Source organism: Rissa tridactyla, chromosome 1, assembly GCF_028500815.1.
Source record: "Rissa tridactyla isolate bRisTri1 chromosome 1, bRisTri1.patW.cur.20221130, whole genome shotgun sequence".
Taxonomy (NCBI): domain Eukaryota; kingdom Metazoa; phylum Chordata; class Aves; order Charadriiformes; family Laridae; genus Rissa; species Rissa tridactyla.
In genome coordinates, this window is record NC_071466.1 from 192521481 (window position 1) to 192543355 (window position 21875).

At 41.9% G+C, this 21875-nt stretch overlaps 1 protein-coding gene across 11 annotated transcripts in view; it reads right to left on the reverse strand.

Annotated features, from left to right (window-relative positions):
* LOC128910151 (ankyrin repeat domain-containing protein 26-like) overlaps positions 1 to 21462 on the reverse strand; it is a 58051-nt gene extending 36589 nt beyond the window's left edge. For 3 of the 11 annotated variants that reach the window (XM_054203138.1, XM_054203104.1, XM_054203071.1), the window contains exons 1-17: positions 21036 to 21462; positions 16401 to 16515; positions 15956 to 16129; positions 15738 to 15844; positions 15091 to 15228; positions 14190 to 14338; positions 10494 to 10544; positions 7700 to 7733; positions 7548 to 7620; positions 6227 to 6287; positions 4842 to 5875; positions 3962 to 4118; positions 2874 to 2935; positions 2522 to 2633; positions 722 to 750; positions 550 to 616; positions 414 to 458 (exon numbers count right to left, since the gene is read on the reverse strand). In XM_054203138.1, the coding sequence (XP_054059113.1) occupies positions 414 to 458; positions 550 to 616; positions 722 to 750; positions 2522 to 2633; positions 2874 to 2935; positions 3962 to 4118; positions 4842 to 5875; positions 6227 to 6287; positions 7548 to 7620; positions 7700 to 7733; positions 10494 to 10544; positions 14190 to 14338; positions 15091 to 15228; positions 15738 to 15844; positions 15956 to 16129; positions 16401 to 16515; positions 21036 to 21238 (2611 nt within the window). In that variant the 5' untranslated portion in view covers positions 21239 to 21462. Of the gene's footprint in view, positions 1 to 413; positions 459 to 549; positions 617 to 721; positions 751 to 2521; positions 2634 to 2873; positions 2936 to 3961; positions 4119 to 4841; positions 5876 to 6226; positions 6288 to 7022; positions 7471 to 7547; positions 7621 to 7699; positions 7734 to 10493; positions 10547 to 14189; positions 14339 to 15090; positions 15229 to 15737; positions 15845 to 15955; positions 16130 to 16400; positions 16516 to 21035 lie in introns of those variants that run through there. The other 8 variants (XM_054203082.1, XM_054203102.1, XM_054203093.1 and 5 more) reach the window with 8 other exon arrangements.
* Positions 21463 to 21875: the final 413 nt, after the last annotated feature.

Consider the following 21875-nt stretch of genomic DNA (forward strand, 5'->3'; position numbering starts at 1 on the left):
TAATTACTGCTAAGTGCAGCTACAACATGAGCCCGAGAATTACCCTTTCTATCTCACCTGCAGCTCCTGGACAGCTTAGCTTCCAGATTGCTAGCCTGGAATCAGCCACAGCACATGCTCAGAGAACCCAAAATATCAGGAAGGTTTTTTTTGAGAAACTGGAAGGAAAGCAAGCTTGAGGACTGCCTGAAAAGGGGAGATAACGGCAGGTATGGTGGAAGAAGCCAGCATACTGGTAGGGTATTTGCAGTGTTGAATGGCAGACTACAGGAGGGAGCATACACATGCATAGAGGCAAATTTCAGTAGACCTGCTCCCAGAACACCTTGCTAGAACCATTAATTTAGGACAAAATTTGCAAGTACAATGTGTCTGTCCATAAAAGAACAGTACAAATAGACCGTTATGAATACCTTCAATATCCTCTGCATCTCCTAAACCAAATTCCTCCAACAGATCTGCAAAACAAATAAGTCATATGCTTTATTAAATACTCCTATCCAGAAAGATTATGAAGCTAAACCCAGAACCACATGAAGTGAACGTTACCTGATTTCTGCTGCCTTCTTTTAGGAGAGGTTTCATTCATTTCCAAAACAGATTCATGAGTCTTCAGCTATGAAAGACACAATCCAACAATAAAAAAAAAACAAATTCGAAGTAACTACATACTATTTAATAATCGCAACAAGTAGTCAGTCTGACATGAACAAGTACTTACCTGGGAATTGTTGGGTTTCTCTGAAAGCCCTGGAGGTGAAAAATGTTTTGGAAAGTGTTATTTTATTTCATCGAAGGTGTCTTTTACTCCATTCAACATCAGTAGTTTCTACAACTAAGTATCAGTTGCAAGCATTATTTCATCGAGAGTACGATACCCAACATTCAATTTACCTCATCATACAGCATTTGCATTAGTATATAAGAAATGGACAATGCATACTTCCCCACCATGCACCTTGGATTTAAAAAATAATCATCACAGAACTTGGATAATTCATGTGAAGCAATAAGGTCATGCTCATTAACAGAATGAGATCAAAATATTTAGTCCTTTTGAGGAGCTGAATCCTGCTTTCTAAAAGGACTATTTCAAAAGTCAAATCTGGTCTGCTTTAATGACTGATCATAAAACAGTCCAACAGCACTATGACTGTGTTTACCCCACAAGTGCTTAATGTTGAGGAGCATTTCCTTTCTATTGATGAGACAGAGAAATCATGGGTGCAGACACAGAAACCTCATACACATGTCATTCAGTGAGGTAAAATCAAGCTAGTTCTCAACAGATTGTTATGGTTTAGCTTGCAAGGAAACAAAATCAACAAATGTTTGGTTGTAATCTCCATTTATAGCATAGTTTCAAACACTTTTTTTTTTTTTTTTAATTCTTTTGTCCAACATTAAAACATTTCCAAACCCACACAATCTACTGGCCCACCTATATTTCTCAAATCCTCTGCTTTAGTCATCTTACAGTTTGAGTCCTCTTATGAAAGAAGTATATGAAATGTTACTAAGAATGGCTCCACAGCAAATTTTTTATATTTAAAAGAAAATCATTAAAAAACAAACAGTATTTGATCTCAGTAAAATTGGTGGTCTAGCAGTATGGAAATACCTTAGAAAGAATACCATAATCACCTTTTACCCCCTTTTCACGCTGACTTTAAATGTATCTTAGTAGAATCACAGAATGGTTTGGGTTGGAAGGGACCTTAAAGATCATCTAGTCCTGCCATGGCCAGGGACACCTTCCACTAGACCAGGCTGCTCAAAGGCCCATCCAGCCTGGCCTTGAACACTTCCAGGGAGGGGGAGAACCACACAAAGTAGACTTCCATGACAACTACTCAAAAAGCAGACACACAAGCTCCAGGAGCTTGTAAAGTTTCGCTTCCAGCTTACTAAAACTTACTAAAACTGGATGAGCTTCTTCAGCTATTCTATTGTACCTATACTACAAGCAAGACTGACAAATCATTTGCTAAAGGTGAAATCCTTCAGAAAAGACTTCTGCCCCAATAGCAAAACTTCCCTGCCACCCTATGCTCAAGATGCTCAAGAGGCAGTGGCACAAACTACAGGCAGAAACCCCTAGCAACCAAACCTGAACTTTTAGTCACATTTTAGCTCCTACTCAAAGCACAACAGAAAGCTATCAAAAATTAAGCTAGGGAAAAAAAATTGCTTAGCCAGATTATAGCCTTCTGCTGCTGCATTATCATCCAAGAATGTTTAAATGTTCAGACACATCAGTCCTAAATGACATATACTTTTATCACTATACAACAAGAACCTGAATCCTAAAAAATACAAACACGTCCAAAGAACACACATAATGCAAACAAGACAACTTCCTTTACACACTGGCCAGCAAGCACTGTGATAACTGGTGTTAATTAACAATTGCTATAGTGCACACCCACATCACAACAGCATTCCTAAGACAGACACTGATAAAAGTTCACGTTAGCCTATAAATGCTTACAGACAAACATTTAGTCCACCATGAAGTTACCATTGTCGCGTTCCCCTGAAACAATCTGCGAGCATGCTCCATGTCTGTCTGCAGCTGGGAGCAACACACCGGACGGTACTTTTCTCAGACTTTCAGAATCAGTCTGTATGATCTAAAACACATGTATGAGAATTGGTACAAACGCATTTTCAACTCATTTCTATGCAAAAAGCTTCTGCTAAGCCAACTTGCTTAGCATGGTATCAAGTATATTAGAGATACAAAAACCTTTGATAAGACCCTTGGAAAGGACACATCAAGATATAGTATATTGGAAAATCACAGCAGTTACTCATACTCTCCCCCCCTCACCTCCTCTGGTGGGAACCCCCGTGTTCTTCACAGAAAGTACCTCAGAATCCCAGGGAGATTCAGCATCTTCCTCTTCCTCTGCTCCCACTGCTGGCAGGGCACCTACGAACAAGGTTAGAAGTGAGACACTGGGTGTTTATATTTCACTCTGCTTTTCCCCATCAATCAAGTCCTGCATCCAAAACATGTGCTGTGATTCTATTGCTGAGGAATAAGAAGTGAGTGTTATTCAAGGTTTCTTCACACCCAGCCACATCACAGTATTTCCTTTACATGGGTACCTCCTCGCACACAAAGAACCGGGAAGGAGCTGGAGACCAGTGAGGGCACCCACCCCAGAAGAGGGGAACTGCTGGTTCCAGCTTGGACTCTGACTTCTTACAGTATGCCAAATGCATGTTTATGGTAAAATGTATAGAGACAGAAGAGCATGTATAGGCGCAATACTTGAATACAGCAGGTTCTGCCGGGCCCCCTGTGTAGCATTTGGTCAGCAGCTACACATGCTGTGGTAACATCTACCACACCAAGCTACTCTCTGGAGACAGACAATAGAAATGGTGCCTTCTCCTCCTGCTCTGAGACGAGTACCAAAGTGCTCAACTCTGACTGAGCTGGTAATGCTTTCAAGCACACACAAGTGTGGCACTGAAAAGACCTTCTACATTTTAAAACTGGACAAGGTGAGGCACTGGAAGAGAAGAGCTTTGTCTCAACTCGACTCAAATCTTTCCCAGCTTCAGCCAAGAGCAATCACAGCTTTTCAATCCAACAGGATGGGCCAGAAAGGGGCATATTACTGTCTCACCCAAGAGACTCTAGGCCTCCTTCTCTTTTTTGTCTGTGGATTTTATTCAGATCGCTTCAGGGAGAACACAGCAACAAAAGCAAGAATGGCACTTGTTTCATATAGCATCATTTGGAATCCAATGCCACAATTTCAGTTCTTCAAGAATGAATGAAAAGGAACAAAAGCTGCTTTCCTTCTCTGCCAATGCCCCCTATGATTCACAGGCAAGGGAAAAATTTGCTATCTCAGAAGTCAATCACCATTTTAGTTCATTTACTGTGAATGAATATTTATAGAGAAAGAACTGGGATCAGTATTTACTAACTCATTTCTCTCACCAGCACTGTCTTTTGAAGCATTGTGGATTTGATGACTATCATTACAAATAGAATTTTTCAGACCCTCAACAACTGCAGTTTGTAGCTCTTCACCAGTGTCTTCCTTCTCCTGCTCCTCCTCCTCCTCCTCCTCCTCTTCCCATTCAGGTGATTCTTCCTAAAAGAGATAACACCAAAACAGCTGGAAGGAGCAGAAACAAGCAACTTCTTTGCCATCCGTCAACAACTTCAAAAATACTTTTCTTGTGTAAGACAAAAGGGAAACTTTGTCAAGCTCTGTTTTACAAGGCCTTCAGTTTTTCCATGGGAATCTGTGTGAGTAGACAGCAATGCCTAATGTCATAAGTCTCACCCTTGGTTCTGCAAAGCCCCTGAGAAGCACTTCCTCATGTCAGTCTAACTCTTGCTTCATTTAAGTTACATCACTCTGGAACACATTCCTTCTTTTACCCTACTTTGCTCCAAGGAAAATCAGTAGCTTCCTGCTCTCTATCTTACTCAAACTTCTTTTTGTTTCCTCACTTTCAGATATCGCACCTTGAATTTTACTAAATGGCAGCAAATCTTCACAGATAACATCTGTACATACAACTGAGAAAATTTTAATTGATTCCAGAAAAAGTCTACTGGCTATTCTTTTTCCTGCAAAATCACTGTAGCCAATAGAAAAAAATATTGAAAACACTGCCTGATATTATTCTTATACCTGAGAAATCGCTTTGTCAAGGCATACAACATTTTCTAATATCCAAAACGAATGACCAAAAGATGGATATATATGTAGAATAAGTATTAACAGGAATCCAGTTTACCATCTATTTCTTACCTATATTACCCTTAGAAAAATACCCTTGTGATTGAATCATCCCTATATACTTACTTTGGTGCTTGAGTGAAATGCTGCTCTTAAATTTTCCTCATGCCTCTTTAAGCGCAAGTTTTCACTTTCTTCTTTCAGTGCTTCACAGACTTTATCATCTACTTCATATTGCTCTTTGTCAGTATCTTCATTATCCACATGTTCAAGAAAGACAGAGTTTGGTCTTTGACTTTCAAGTCTTGGGTTTTTTGCTGCTGACAAAGAATTATTACCACTTTCAAAGCCATCACTGAAGCTTGACTTTTTCTCCTTAAGACCACAACTATCTGGGAGAGGCTGAGGTATCTCTTTTTTCCAGTCTGGCATTTCAGAGTCTGCAAAACAGGAGTCAGCATTTCTGTGAAACTTCTCCTGAATCAAGCTTTTCCTGTTCCAGCTTTCACATGTATCTTGCAAATTATTTAGATTTTGAAAGACAGCTTGTTTCGGTACTGACTTGTAAGATACTTCATTATTCATTCTCTTTGGAGACATGGCAGTTATATTTTCTTGCAACCTTTCATAACACCCAGCTATAAAAGACACAGGAGTATCAACAGATTCCTCCACTTTTTTATCAAGTTCTTTACTTATTTTATCATCATCATTGCAGACATCTCCAGTTCCACACCGAGCTTCCCCTTCATACTTAGTGTTACTAAAATACTTCAATTTCTGGTTAATTTCCCCTTTAGGGTCTGTTTTCTCCCCCTGCTCCTCCTCCAGTATGTCATTAGACTGAGTTTCTTCATCTTCCACATCTTCCTCCTCTTTTTCATCTTGAGTAAGATCTTCATCCTCCTCTTCTTCTTCTTCTTCTTCTTCCTCTTCCTCCTCAGAATCTTCATCATCATCTCCATTGTCATTTTCATCCTCCTCCTCCTCCTCCTCCTCCTCCTCCAATTCTTCTTCCTCCAGGTTGCTTGCGTCTGAGGCATCTCGATTCAACAATTCTCCACGTTTTCCTTTGTTCAGGTTTGCATCTGATGGGGTTCCTTTTTTGAGGGTTTTCTTTGGTGACTTAGGACTTTCAATTCTAGAACCATCACCATCATCTTAAAGCACAAGAAAAAGGAAAATGCATGTTAACAAAAGGAGTTATGTAAATATGTATGTTACCAGATTAATGCACAGCAGAGGAGTCATCTGGGAATGTCTGGAAAAGGAGCCAGGTAAGGAATGGGTAGGACGGAGGAAGGACTTGACCAGGGACAAAGGCTTAGGAAGGGATTAATATCTGCATTTTAACGATATGACTTAGTAATTTCAGAAAAAAATAAATGCTGTGTTTTCAAAATACTACTTCTGTCATTTACTATAGAAAAAAAAAGTATAAAAAAAAAATCTATTTATCAAGTCTACTTTTATATATCAGTATATCATGCAATCTTTTCCAAATAGCTTACTGTTTTTCCTGAACTGCTGGGAAGCATTCATTAACAGTGTCAAGTTTGGCTTCTGCAGCTTCTGTAAATAAAGATTTATTTAAGCAAAAATATTTTTTTTTAAAAACAGTAACAACAAATCCTTTGTTCACATCAAATCTTTACCAGTAAATAAAATCAAGCTGTCCTTTTGATAGTGCTCAGGTGCTGGCTCCATCCTACAGTTCTAACTAGACAAACACTTCTCACATATGCAATTCAGTGAGCATTTTGGCCCAAAACACTGTGCAGGCACCCTTCTGCAAACTGTTGACAAAACTACATGCATACCAGTTCTAAAAATCTGTTTTTAATATTTGTAATACTTAAGTAAAATTCAGATATATTTAAGATTGCAGTTTCAGGATGCTTACTTGCAAATATACACAATGCAAATAACTGTTAAGACTCCTAGACTTAATGCATAAATTAGTCCCTGCAAGTACACTTGCTAAAATATCCCTAAGTTTCAAAACCATGCCAGAAAAATGCATCTTTTCTATTTAAATCAGTGCAAGAAAATGAAACAGTGTTAAAACTAAACATGCTTGCATCTCGAGCTTTACAGAGTGGGTTTAACTACCGCACTCAGGTTCCTTATCACTGCATAATCCCAATGCAACAGAATAGATGCTCCAGACATCACCGCAGAAGGTGATAATCCTTCAAAACATTAGTAAAAACAGTAGACGCGAGAGCTTGTATCTGACAAAAAGAATACTACCTGAGCATTCAAAAAAAAAAAAAAAAAGAGGGAAAACATGCAGTGTGAGATTACATGCAAGCAAGGAATGCCATCTCATAGAAGAAAAAAGACGACCCATTTGAGTAACTCATCCATTGAGTGCTCTTGAGGAACCTGACGAGGAGGAAAGGAGAACTAGGTGATGAAGGATTTCAGTAGAACTTGATAAATAAATACCCTTTTTATTTATCAGTTAGGATTCTATCACCAAATTTACAGGAAACAATGTTTGGAGAACAGAATATGTTATAATAGTAACTTATAAACTTTCAGGGTCTGCAAATCTGACTCAAATGAATGAGAACAAATAAAATAATGTTGCTGTTTATCGCGTCACCTACTGCTCTTTTGCCCCAAACCACAAATCTACTGCATGCGCTGCCACAGCTACAGGTCTTTTAGGAAAAACTCACAGCAGAAGAAAGCCTGGCAGGCCAGAGACTGCTTCTAAGGAGAAAACAATATTGGCTGGAACTGCAGTTTCTTTCAATCCCAGAGAAAACTTTCCATCAAATCACTTATTTTTACAGGATATTTTTTCCTGTAAAGGCACCATACCTTGGGAGTAAAATCGAGTTCTTCTTCCTCAGAAGTATGCCAACTGTCATCACTCCCCTCTTTCTCAGAGCTTCTTAAAAAGCAAAGCAAAATGAGTACTGTCTCTCTCAAATAATTCCTCAGGTAAGTGTTAGGTATTTTTAAAGTCTCACCTTATTGAGTCTCCTTGGGAAAAGTCATCTATTGCTGTTCAAACATTAATTGACATGTTGAAATTAGTTTTGGCATACTAAAAATTAACCAGTACATATAAACATTTAACACGGACAATTCTACAGGTCATTACAGCATGAAACTTTGTGTAGTCAATTCAACACAAGACAGCATGAATGAATCCATTTCCAAAACAACTGCTTTTTCAAGCCATATTGAATTTAAAAAAAGAAAACAAAGAAGACCAGCATTATATCTCCTTTGTACTCTTATACCTAGAAGTTTAAGAAACATCTTTAAGCTAAAAAAAAAATAGCACAGCATGATATGCTATATTAGTAAACAGTTAACAAAAAAATGGTGGTGGTTTAGCAAGACAGCAAGTAAACGAACCTCTGAAGTACTCGTATTACACGTACAAACCACATGCAGAGATTTTACTATTTTATGTAACATTATGTATAACATTATGCTATATACTATACTATCTGCTGCTCTAACCAGTTACAGATTCTTCTGAAAAGGTAAATAAAATCAAAAAGCATAATCAAGATCTAAAGCTTATCTTCAGGTAGAAGAATCACCAGCAGTTCTCTACATTGCACCAAGAAGGGTATTCAACAGACAAAAGAGGCATAACCAAGGCATTCTATACTACAAGCTTTCATCAGTGTTATGAAGGCAATTTGCACATAGGAGCATAGGATAAATCAGGTCAGAAGGGACCTCAGGAAGTCTCCTAGCCAACCACCACCTCAAAGCAGGCTCAGCTAAGGTCAGGTAAGGTTGCTTAGGGCTTTATCCAGCCCGGCCTTGAACACCTCCGAGGAAGGAGACTGTACAGCTTCTCTGTGAAGCTTCTCACATCCAATTAGAAACCCTTGTTTCCATTTATGCCTCTTGTATCTCTGCCTGCTGTCATGCACCTGGCTTTGTCTTTTCCTCATATGTACTTGAAACTGCTGCTAGGTCCCCTTCAAAGCTGCCTCTTCTCTAGGCTGAACAAGCCCGGTTTCCTCAATCTCTCCTCAAAGAGCAAGTACTCCTGCCCCTGATGAGTTTGGTGGCCCTCCACTGAACTTGCTCACTGTTGAATCTCTCTTGCACTGGAGGTTCAAAATTATACCCAGGGAGCTGGACACAATCCAGCGAATGCCCAGTAGAGGTGGACAACCACTTTTCTCAATCTCTTGGCTATGCTGCTTTTAATACAGCCCAGGACACCGCTGACCTCCTCAGTTGCCAGGGTACCCTGCTGCCTCGTTCTCAGCTCCTTCTCTGACAAGACCCTCTGGGCCTTCTCAGCAAAGCAGCTCCCCAGCCAGGCAGTCCCAGCATGTTTTGTAGCAAGTGGTTGTTCCTTTCCATGTGCAGGACTTACCATTTGCCCTTGCTGAATTTTGTAAGACAGGCCCGACTGTCCATTTACCCAGCTTGCCAAGGTCCTTCTGAACGGCAGCGCTGTGCTGAAGCATATCTACTGATCCCTCCAATTTGGGGCCATTTGCAAACTCAATGAGAGTGCACTCTAGCACATCACTGATATACTAATGAAATCCAAACGCTAGAATCCACCCTGAACAGTGCTAAACCCTCTCAGCTATCAAAAATTATTAAGATGAAATAAAAGGGCTCTTCAATTCCCAAGACAGAAGGGAAAAAACCAACAAATACAACCTCCACATAGTGGCTATTTCAGTGTTCCTCAAATTCTCAGTAACTGATTTTTTTAAACTATCATAATAAAATGAAATTGCTTATAAACAGGAGATTGGTGACCTTCCATAAAGTCGCACAACTAAACTGAGGTCTTGGTCAAAATCATTAAAGGGAAAAGGAAACAAAGGCTTATCACACCTGAAGATATCTCCTATACTATCAGTAAACCACTAACGAGCATGGAAATTTTGTCTGTCCTAAAGACAGTGTTTATGTGGGAACTTTGATGAGTACATCTCCTGACATGAACAGGGCTTTCAGACAATGAAATACAGTGTACGTCTTCAGTGTTGACATGTCATGTAGACAAAACTTAAAGAGGCTGAAACTTCCAGTGCGAGGACAAGCTAAAACCATTAAAATACCAACACAGTCTCTGATTTTTAATGTTTCCTGTTACAAACACGTAATATTTTAAAATATTAATTAGCTCTACATAGTACAGTTTTATTTTCTTTTAACTCACTTGGTACCAGCAGTCTAATCTACCTACTAACCTCCCAACCTGAATAAAAATCTGTCTCTCAGATCTGGGTTGATAGTGTGGAACAGTTGGTTATGACTTCAGTTATATTTTCAATGAGTACAGTTATAATTTATCAAACCAGTTAAGTAAGTTATCTGAACTTTTGCTTTCAATGTATAGTAACTTTAAGCAATGATTAAAACCAGGTCACACTGTCCTTTAGCAGGCAAGATAGGAAGTTCATGAGCTAGCTTTCAGACAGACCTTGATGCCCTACCATAGAAATGGGATCTAGAAAAGTAGTCTCTGGGGATTGCTTGTTTCCACTTTAACTTAAGTCCATTTAAATTTTGGAGTAACAGAAGAACATATTTTAAAAAAATTATTTACTAGCACTAACGACACAAAGCAAACACTCAGTTCTGTAATAAAGGACTCATGCAAAACATGCAAACAAATAAAAAGCCCTCAAAGCCTGCTCTCAAATCTAATTTATAAAATCAAAACTATCAAAATAGGGACATCCAAGATAATAAACATCATAGATGTGTTAATATTTGTATATCATACAACATGTTTCATATTTGAAATGCTACTGTACAGAATACCTTTCCTTGATTTTCCTGTTCTTGATGACTGGTTAGGAGATTGTTGCATTCCTATATCCATTTAGGAAAAGGCATGGAAAGGACAGATGAAACAATGACATCAGAATAAATCTGAATTCCCAGAAATTTGGAAAACATAAGCAGTACATCAACAAAGCTATAGCAATGGGACTGTCAGCTACTGTGACTATCAGCCTACTCTACAGTTATACGTGCTACAAACAAAACCAATCACAGTCTACAGAACTCTACTTTTAAGGGACAGTGTCAGTGTAACTAAAATTTACTTGCTCCATGTAAAATACCCATACTCCAGTATTTTGAAATACTGAAAGAGATTACCAGAAATTTACTCTACTGCCAACTTTGTATTTTCCTCAACCTGACTAGTCCTTGTCTAGCACAGACTGCAAATGCAATTCCTTCGTATTTGTAGAGTGATTTATACATACAGCACACTTAAAATCCCTGCCCTAGGCATCCCAAAAATCCTTAGGTGTCAACAACTAAACTTTGGAGATATACTATTCAGAAATTTTGAAGGAAATACTGGCTCTCAGTACTCACACCACCACACAACTTCTAGACATTATGTTATTTACATTCACTCAAGTTATAGTTTTAGTATGTTTTTTATCCCTTGCTAAAAAAGGCAACCCAGAAACCTGTCACCTTAAACCATCCCACTTTAAAAGTTGTGTCAGTTGGTACCTGATGCAAACATGGGACCTTTCTACCTCAGCTTGAAGAGTCCTGCTTATATTGATTTGACCTTGCTGAACTGTTCACATACAGAAGCTATGCCACCAGAAAAAGCCAGAAAAAAGATGCCACAAGCCATCAGAATGAATATGCTGTTCCCCCAGCGCTATATGGCAGGCCACAGCTGGACCAAAACGGGTGTATTGACTGGTGTGAGTGTCATGCATGTGTGTTTGTGTGCATATACACACAAACGTGCTGTGGAACAGAAGTTTTAGAATAGAAATCACTATCCACCTACTCTACCCATTCTACTTAGTAGAATTTTATATTTTAAGTCAACAAATGGTGTGGTTCTGTTATTGCAGCTACCCCACACCAAATTTCTCCTTGGCAAGGCTATAACATTTGTCTCAGAGCATAAGGGAGTCCTGCTTATATTGATTTTACCACAAATACAAGGAATGGATGGGACAAAAGGACTTCTATCAAAAAACATACACTTGAAGAGTTAAGAAAGGAACTCAAGATGGTTTCTCATCTTTTCTCCATTTCTCAGATTTCTAAAAGGTGTTACAGGACAACTTTTCCTGACCTCAGGTGATGTAACTCACACTGAAGCCCTCGTTTCTCTTCATCTTTTTTTACGATAAAAACCCAACAGTTTCTGTAGGAACTCAGGGAAACACTGAAGGAATAATACAACAATATGCAGTGGAATAGCTAAAAAAAAGCTGCTACTGCAGACATACTAGAAATCTGAATCCTTGCCTTTAGAAAAATTGTATAATTACTATGTTTTGCCAAAGAAATTCTAACTTCAAATCTAAAAAGTCTGTCATTCAATATGTCAGAGCTGGAAGCCATTCTTTTGGAGGTTTTTGCAAACCTGTCTGTGATTATTAAAAAGGTTCATGTTCTGACAAAAAGTAAACATTTAAATAAGCATGAGCCAACTTCTTAAATATGCTGACTTGCTTATTAGAGGAGAATATTTTGGAGACTGTTCAACAAGTGCAAAAGCAGCAAAAGGAATAAGAACAACATTGACGATCCCACAAAAATAGCACAGAAGAGCAAAAGAAAAGAATTCCAAAGCGGGTGTTTCTCTGGTCTCTCAAGATCGTCCCAGCCTCTCCTCTAACGGAAGCTTCAAAGCCTGTTACTACAGCATATCAAAGGGACTCTCATGATGCACCTGTGCTTTTTGGGTGCAAGCCAGAGACTGCAGAATTAATGCCAATAAATGTCCCCTATATGCTACTAATCTCCCTCGCTCAACATGCTGGGGTCATCTTTTAAGAGAATGAGCACAAGGAGAAAAGGATTCATACTACTTAGAAGAAAATCAAGCCCTACTAGAAACAGACTGAGAAGTGAGCATACTCTTCTCCCAAGCCCTTAACCTGCGTAACATGCTCTTCACACTTACTATGCCTCTTCAAATGAAGACAAGAAGTAAAGATTTCCCATCATATTGGGGATTTACATTAGTGGTATTATAATTTTCAAGGAATGGGGCAAATAATTTTGTTCAAGAACCCACATTTCCCTGAGAGGATGTCAGTTTTGGAATCATATTATTCTTCAAGCCACATAGTTTAAAATAACCCAGGCCTGTCAGACATTACGTGGTAGCACAGCCATTATCTTCATGCATGGGAGGTAGTAACAGACAGTGCTCTTCGAGTGAAAGCAACATTTCGCTACCTATACCAAGTCCTTTCCAAAAAAAACCCACCACCAACAGCAACCAAAGCCACCAAAACCAACCAACCAACCAAAAATTCCTCCTTCAATCTATCAAGAAACTTTACAAATCTCCAATTAGATCAAAGCAACTATTCCCAAGTCAAAGGAACAAAGTTTGGCTCTAAATTAAATTTCCATATCTGGGAAAAGTCAATGAGTAAAAATATCCCATGTTTTGCTCATATTTCTTGACATATTTAAAAAAGGAGTAATGAACTGTGTTTGAACACTGTCTGCTGCCCATTTGCCACACAGTTCTGATATAACACCCTTAAAAAACCAGATAGAATAAAACCTCCCACTGTAGGGCGTGAGATGCAAAGTACAAGACAAACAATTCCATTTATATTAAAATATTGATTTTACAAGATTCCTCTAGGGCTATGTGAGCTCATAAGCATAGCCTAGATTTTAAAAACTCACTGAAGAAGTTAATTTTTTGATCAAAAGGCAATTTATTTTTTTTTCTGGACCACAAGGTAATATGGATTTTTTTAAAATTTATTTCATAAAATTTCTGGAACCGGAAGATAAGCATTATTTTTATTGTAAATCAAACTACGTCCAAGAAGATATGGTATATGCAGACACTACATTGCTGTTGCTAACACAGTTACTTTTCCAAGACTGTTTTTCCTAAATATGTCTCTACAGCACCTACACTGAAACAATTGTAACTGATGCCAAGAAACAAAATGACTCACTAGAAGGAGCTTAGTGCAGGTGAAACTATTAATCTTAAAACAAAGACACACAAACTCAGTGGAAATCGACAAGACATGTATCTATCTGCTAACTCATCTGTTGCTTCCCAACTACAGAAAGCTGAACAACTACTCAGAATGAACCTACTGCTTTTGCAATTGGATTTTTACAATCTGAATAGCCATCTATAGGTAAAAAGTACACACCTGAAAAACAAAACCACTATTGTCTAGTTCCTTTCCTGTGCCCCTTCTCTGTCTCTACGGGAACGCCTATATAGATGGACAATCTGATGGGCAGAAGGCAACAACCCTATAAGTGGACACGTAGCACACAAATCACAACTGCCTTCACAGTCTGACAAGAAGCACCTCCACCTAGCAACAAATAAGCACATGCACAGAACTTCCTGTGCTACTGCATCTGATGCCTCTGCTAAAGTCAATGGTAAACACAATAAGCTTAACAATACAAACCACCTAAAGAAAAGGCCACAGTGATTTTCCTCATGAGCTTCTCCATGGTTAAGGATCCTACCTCCTCTGTCCACAGCAGGTGCACCCAACGTAAAGCCAGCAGCTCCCACCCGGAGAGGAGTGCTTGGTACCATGATGCCTTGTGCACCACCTGCAGAAGCTTCTCCTGTGTTTTCCCAGTCTGCGTACTCTGCCAGTTGTGTACTAAGGCTAAATAGAGAAAGAAACGAAATATATTTCGTAAAAATAACCACATACTTGCATCCACCATTTAGCAGTATAGTTAACAGCCACTTCTTAGCCATCCTATACATATTCATAGCCATATGAAGTCATATACTCATATGTATTCGCTAAAGGTAATACACACAGCACTTACTGCATGACTGTTACATACTTCAATAATCACTCCAGTGATGTTCATACTATAGATGTATATTTATACCTACAAAGTTATTAACTCCTGTGTGGCACATCTTTTTCAGCCTAGCTTTTAAGCACACATAACCACCTTAAAGAAGGAACAGCCACAGGTTCAAAGCTATGCATAAGAAGAGTAGAACTGCTCAAGATTTTAACAAAAGGGGTATCGGTCAGTAGTTGCTGGTCGTTGTAGTGGAAGTCAGTAAGGATAACGGTGCTGGTCTGGAGAGAGGGTTTACATGCATTTCAGTTTGCCAAGTTCCACCTCTGGATAACTGTAGGATACTGGCCCTTTTTAGAGATTATATTGGGCAGATGTGAGCTTAGCAACAAAACTTGAAATCTCACTGAGAATTCTGGGTGTAAATTTTCCTCAACTTCCAAATTAGCACTGGACACAGGAATGATACATATCAGAAGACATCACTGAGCACTGACAGGTCTCAACACACCATTAAACCTTGGTGCTGTTACCAAAAAGGTTCAAAAGCCACGCTGACAACTGACAACTTATTCTAACAATAAAGTAAAAAATTCACCTAGAATATCCATGAATAACAGCATAATCCTCAGCTGTCCATCCATTAGTGTCTTTATGGGAAACGTCAGCACCATACCGAAGAAGAATTTTTATCAAATTAAGTTCCCCACCAGAGGCAGCAGTCATAAGTGGGGTTCTGAAACATCCAAAACATGATATGAAATAGATTATTTTACACAGATACTGTAATTATTTTTATTCCTACTTGTTCTCAAAAAAAGTGTTTTCCTCCATTACTTTAAAATGAATGAAAGACAAAGCAGTTCACATTAGGTATTAAGAGCAACAATAAAATGGGAGAGGAGTCAAAACAACTAAGCTTCCACATAGGCAACACTTATATACAAACTATGCTGCTATGCAGGAGAGGGTTTTTCAAATTGAGGCAACGGTGCTGAGCTAATGGCACATTTCCTGCCAGAAAGGCCATCACAGGCAATGCCTTTTTGCAATCCCTAATGCGAAAAGCAGCCACTGAGGCATAACAGCAATCAAGTGCAGACCTGCTTTCACAAGTCACACAGAAATAGCTCCTTCTGTGTGGCTCCCTATTGTTTTTTTTTCAAAGCTCATTCCCATGCCTCTCATCAATCCAACCTAAAGAATACTGGAAACACCTATGCAGAGTTTTGACAAACTTCTCACCTTTCACACTGATCTCGGGCATGCACGTCAGCTCCTTTTTTAAGGAGAAAGTCTACCATCTCTTCGTGGTGTTCAGAGACAGCAAGAATAAGCGGGGTATATCCCTCCTGAAAGCACAGATAAATAAATCAAGTTAAAAATCAAAGTCAAAAAACACTTCAAGAGAAATATTAATGCAACTTTTTGAAATAACTTCCTTAATAAATGTAAAAAATTACCTTATTCTGGGCATCAATGTTGGCATTATGCTCAAGTAACAGTCCTGCTACAGATGTATTAGGAGATATGACAGCCAGGTGAAGGGCAGTGTTGCCATCAGCATCTGCCAGATTCGGGTCAGCACCATGCTCTAGCAGAATAGCCACACATTTTTCTTGCTGGCACTGTACTGCCTGGGAACAACACAGAAAAAAAAAGCAAAAACTTCCAGCACTTATATTTCACTCTGTTACAATTCCCCCAGCCTCACAATGCTAAAAAATAAGAGCACCTTCAAAGATTAGGTAACATACTCCTACTCCACCCTAACTACAATATGCATGTTTCTACACAGGTGTATGTAAAGAATCCTGCAAGATACATATTATTTCATGCATAATCAATAAGCCTCACTTGCAAGAACAGAACATAACATTTTACACATACATAACATATTCCACATACCTTCATCAGTGGTGATCTGTTATCATTGTCAAAAAGATTTAGCTTACACTTGTTTTCTACAAGATATGCAACGACATCCACATGGCCACTTGCACAAGCGAGATGCAAAGGTGTCCTAAAAATTAAATATATTATATTAGCACAGACAGACAACTAAAGAAATCGATTCAGACTGAGATAAATGGATATGGCCATAAGTTTCACTTTGCAAAAAGCAAGCTTAAGAAAAGACTTCTCATTCCACCACCATTAACAGAAGTTGCACACCAAATGCCTGAGGCTGGCTAGCAAAAGCTTTCCATGGTGTCTGCTTAGTAAGGTGACTTTTCCTTCACTGAAGAACTGAATCTGCACAAGCAGATTCCTGTGCCAGACATTGGTCACTGCCTCCAGCAGGACTACACACACGCCACAGCAACAGAGACCAAAGCCTGGAAATCTGAGGACTGTGGCAAGTAAATCCCTAAGTTTTTTTTATGATCATTCACATGCCAGAAGTGTATCAGAGATGGAGGAGATGGGTTTTATAGCAAGAATATCAGTGTTTTCCTGAACTTGGAGAACTTCGGCTTTTTCTCTCTCGTGTACTACTGCAGCAAACACAAGAACACGCTTGCACCAAAGTGCCTCTGATAACATGTAGCAAACTGGACAGCACACTGTAATCCTCACTACAGGAAAGTAATTGACCTTCCTGACACATATAACTATCATAGTCATAAAAAGCCTACTACAGAGGAAGTCCTCTTCAAGGAGGGAATACCGTATTTCCACAATACATGACCAGCATAAGAAAAGGAAACTTTTTTTTTTCAAGTTAAAGCCTTGCCAGAAAGAAAAGGGCTCCTTCAAATCACACAACATCTTAGGTCTGATAGCAATTCAACCAGCCTGCTTGTACTCAAAGACACAATCACCCAGAAAGTCCTTGCATGCATTTCCCCCTAAACCATAGGCAAAAAAGCAGCACAAGATTTGCTCTGCGCAGAAGGCAAAGTGCCTGCTGGTCTGCAGGACACCTGACCCCAACAGAGCAGGAAACAAGCTAGAAAACAGCCGGGACCTTCCTCCCTTGAAGGTGATGCAATAAAAATCCTGCAGTTCCTCAAGAACTGAGGGGGATGCCAGCACTAGTTTTGAACTGCATCACTGTGGGTAGGTCCTTCTCTGTATTTAGGAATGCTCAACTAAACTTGCAATTATTTTGGTACCTTGCTGTGAGACAGCGGCTCACTGGCTAGGTGGGAACAGAAAAGCAGAGGTACACAAATGTGATGCGGAAACACAGCCATTCGTAATGCAGATACTTCTTGTTACAGGGCAGTTGATGAGCCTCCTCCATGGCAACAAGGACAACATAACCACACAAAACTTCAAAGAACTTGTGATGTCTTGCTACAAACAGGGAACAGACCGAAGCATTAACAGAAGAGTACCTCAAAGGTGACTACTGTTACTTTTTGAGAAATTCCCACATAAGTATGCAGGATCCTTCACCTCTGAAGAAATGACTGACTGAGATTATCTGAAAGCTAACAGAACTGGTTATGACAGAGTCCACTATCATCTAAAACATGCTACTGCCAAGCACTAGGAAACACGACAAACCTGAAGAATCACTATCAGCTTTGCAAATGGAAAAGCCTTCAGAAAACCCGTGGACTCACTGCTGCCCTCCTCAACCAAGCCTCTCAGTCTGTCAACGGGAAAGGAGATGGTTCTGCTTGGAGCAAGGCCTGCTGAGCTCCACAGAAGATCAATTTCAGGAAACAAGCTCGCAGAGAATATCAAAGTGTTCACAGCTGCCTGTAGGTGCAAGAGGCCTCCAGCAACACCAAAGCTGTTCTGCCACCCAGCCCAGACTCTGCTTCTCCTGCTGCTGCAATCCTATGCTGATCACCCATGGGGTAGAATATGATTGCTGATGCCTGAGCAGCTGCAACACAACCCCACTGGAGACCACAGGGAAACAGGCTGGTGGCACGCACTTCCAACAGCACTTGAGCCGATGACCCAGCAGCTACAAGCTAAGCAATGAAAAGCTCTAGAGTTCACTCTGACAGGGAGCTGACAGCGTAAATCTCTCTTAGTGATTAGCTTTGACCCAGGATTCATGACGAGCTGGCATCATGCCTACAGTGCTTCCAACTCTGTGCTGAGTTTTACCCATCTCTTCCAGTAAGCTGAAAGCTTTGCTAGACCACCTCTGTAAAGCTGCCTGCTCCTAACTGGTGCTGTTACAAGTGCACTTTTTTGGAGGTCCTGGGGGGGCTACAGGACCCACTTTATGGAAGGAGCCTGTAGATGTGACACTTGCCATGTGCAGGATTTTGCTTTTGGAAGTCCTGAGGAGCAGAACTGAGATATTATATCAACAATGCACACATTTAGCCATTACCACTCACATTTCCTATTCTTTACATCTATTTCCAATTATGTCAACTCTTACCAGTCTCTGGATGACACAATGAAGCTCTGAAACACAACTGCATCGGTGGTCACTCACAACACTATCACACCCACAAGCACTAAGAGGCATAAGTGGGCCTGCAACCCTCATAGCTGCTGTAGCGTACAGGGCTGCAGCAAGCATGCAGACTCTGTCCACCGAATCACTCTCAGGTCAGCTTTTCAGCAGCTCTTCAGCACTGGGCATTGTCATGCCAAAACCATCGCAGTGCTCTATCGTACACAAACTGCCTTGTCTCTTGTTTTTTTTAGAGCGTGTTACTTTATTTGCCCAGATATAACACTGATAGTAGCATGACACACAGAAGGAAATCTTTTCAGGGGAAACAAAGCTTTCTAGACCAAATTTCTAGACAAGATGAACTCAAAATGCAAAAACTAACCAAATTCATTCCAGGGTCTGCTAAGACCCGATGACTGACTGAACCAGACACAGTGAAAGAGAAGGTAGTAAGAAGGAAAAAAGAAAAACAGAAAAACAATCAGCAGCTATTTCCATAAATGTCATTGGGCACCTTGACTCAGGCAGATGGAGTATGCACAAAACGCACTCAACCTTAAACTGCATCCCGTATCTCCAGCTGCATAAGAAAATACTGATTGGCAACACTCAGGCATGCAACCCACATTATTAAAGCGCATGTTTACTGTGCTTTTCCTTGCTTCTCCTACAAATCTAGGTGGCTTTAGGTGTTTCCAGGGCAATAAGCTAGCAGTCTGGCAAAAGTCCGGTCTTCAGGACAGACAGCCTAGGAATCTGAGCTGCTCTGATAAAACCAGCATCTTTTCAGTACACCATGAAGGTTTTGACTCTGAGTCTTTCCAGAAAAGGCATTAAAGGGTTGACGCACACAAGACCTGAAAACTTCATCTGATTCCCTTGTGCTTACGATGGATCACTAGGATCTATGCTGCAGCCCAGGGCTTCTCCTTGAGATGTAATTGACAAGTATTTGCTGTGCTTGACTAAAAAACCCACACAATAACACCTGCCAGAAGAAGCAGCTTCTCCTGCAAGTCGCTGCACTGATCTTCCAATCCAAGGTACCGATCAGCTGTCTCAAAGCCTCAGAGCAAACAACTAAGTAACTGCCACCTAAAATCAGACTGTTGCTTTGGCTGCCACATCACAGTTGCAAAAGGCACATCAGGCAACTGTGAATGCAGCATCAAGAAAAAATAGTTCAAGAAGGACAGGGAACTACTGGAGAGAGTCCAGGGGAGGGCTACAAAGATGATCAAGGGAATGAAGCGCCTTTCTTATGAGGAAAGGCTGAGACACCTGGGTCTGTTTAGCCTGGAGAAGACAAGACTGAGAGGGGACTTCATCAATGCTCATAAATATCTAAAGGACGGGTGTCAAGAGGATGAGGCCAGACTCTTCTCAGTGGTGCCTGGTGACAGGACAAGGGGCAATGGGCACAAGCCGGAACACAGGAAATTCCATCTCAACATGAGGAAAAACTTCTTTCCTTTGAGGGTGGCAGAGCACTGGAACAGGCTGCCCAGAGAGCTTGTGGAGCATCCTTCTCTGGAGATATCAAAAACCCGCACAGATGTGTTCCCGTACAGCCTGCTTTAGATGACCCTGCTTTGGCAGGGGGATTGGACTAGATGATCTCCGAAGATCCCTTCCAACCACTACCATTCTGTGATGCTGTGATTCTGTGCTGTAACTCTTTCCTAACTGCAGAGCACCTCTCCTTAAGTTACTCCTGGCTGAGGCAGTGCAGCTTTCTCGGCTCAACTACTGAAGCCACATGCCAAGCCCTCAAAGATGCACAGCAATGGATGCCATCGCACTTTGACTTCAAAACGTGGCTGGGAGGAATGGTCCTAAGGCTTCTTCTGCCACCCACCTCTGTTAGGCTGCTGCCAGATCCCCTCCACTCCTGCAGCCCTAGGCAAGGAAATACAACTCCGGGAATGAGGCCGGGACAAAAAAGGGTCAGGCGACAGTTGCGTGTTAGGCCACGCTCGAGGGTTTCGGGCACCACAAGCCTGATTCCCGCACCCAGCCGAGGGCCGAGCTCGGCTGCGGAGCCAGCGCTCCCGCTCCCAGCGGCGAGGCGGCCGTTCGCCCCCAGCCCCGCTGAGCTGCGCCCGAGGATCCTGGCTGTACCGGGACCCCCCACCCCGCCTCAGCGCCGCTTCTTGCCCCCTTACCGCTCCGCTTTGTCCCGCCCGTCGATGCCGGACTTCTTCAGTCCCTGCCGCACCTGGGCCAGGTCGCCGCTGGCGGCCGCGCGATGCAGCTTACCCAGGTCCTTCTGCCGGAGCTCGTAGGCACCGGCGGGGCTGGGCAGGGAGGCGCTGCCGGGCGGCGGCTGCCCCTTCCTCTTCCTCCCGAACCCGAAGATTCTCTTCATCCCGCGGCGGGGACACGGGCACTGTCCCGCCTCAGGGGAGCGACGGCGGGAGGCAGCCGGCGGGCTGTGCCGGGCCCCGGGCAGGGGAGCGGAGCCGCCGGCAGCGGTCTCGGCCCGCTACGGCTGCTGCGGATCGAACCGCCGGCGAGCCGAGACTCCGAGGGCCGGGTCGCACCCCTCGGTGACAGCGGCAGCCCCCCGGCCGCAGCCACACAGGACGGCGCGTCCCGCGCAGGCGCGGTCAGGAGGCGAGGGGAGGGCGAAGGCCCACTCCGGCGGCGGGTCCGCGCATGCGCGGCGAGGGCGTTAGCGGGGCGCTCAAATATCGGGCGGGGTGCCAGCGTACACAGCTTTAAAGTTAATTGCTGGTTTCCCAGTGCGAGTTGTTTGTCTAGCAAACGGTGAGTGATGTCGCTTTCTCCCCCTCAGGCTACGACGGCGGGTGAGGGGAAGGAGGCGTCTGGACGCGGCCCTGCCGAGCGCGGCGGGGGCAACGAGGGGTCTGTCGTGGCCCGGTGGGTTCCTGGGGGGTTTGTGCGCCCCACGGAGCGCTCGGGGACCGCCGCTGCGGGGTTCCTGGGGGCGTTAGCGTACCTGGCAGCAGCAGTTCCCCGCTGGCCCCGAGCAGGGTGTGGGC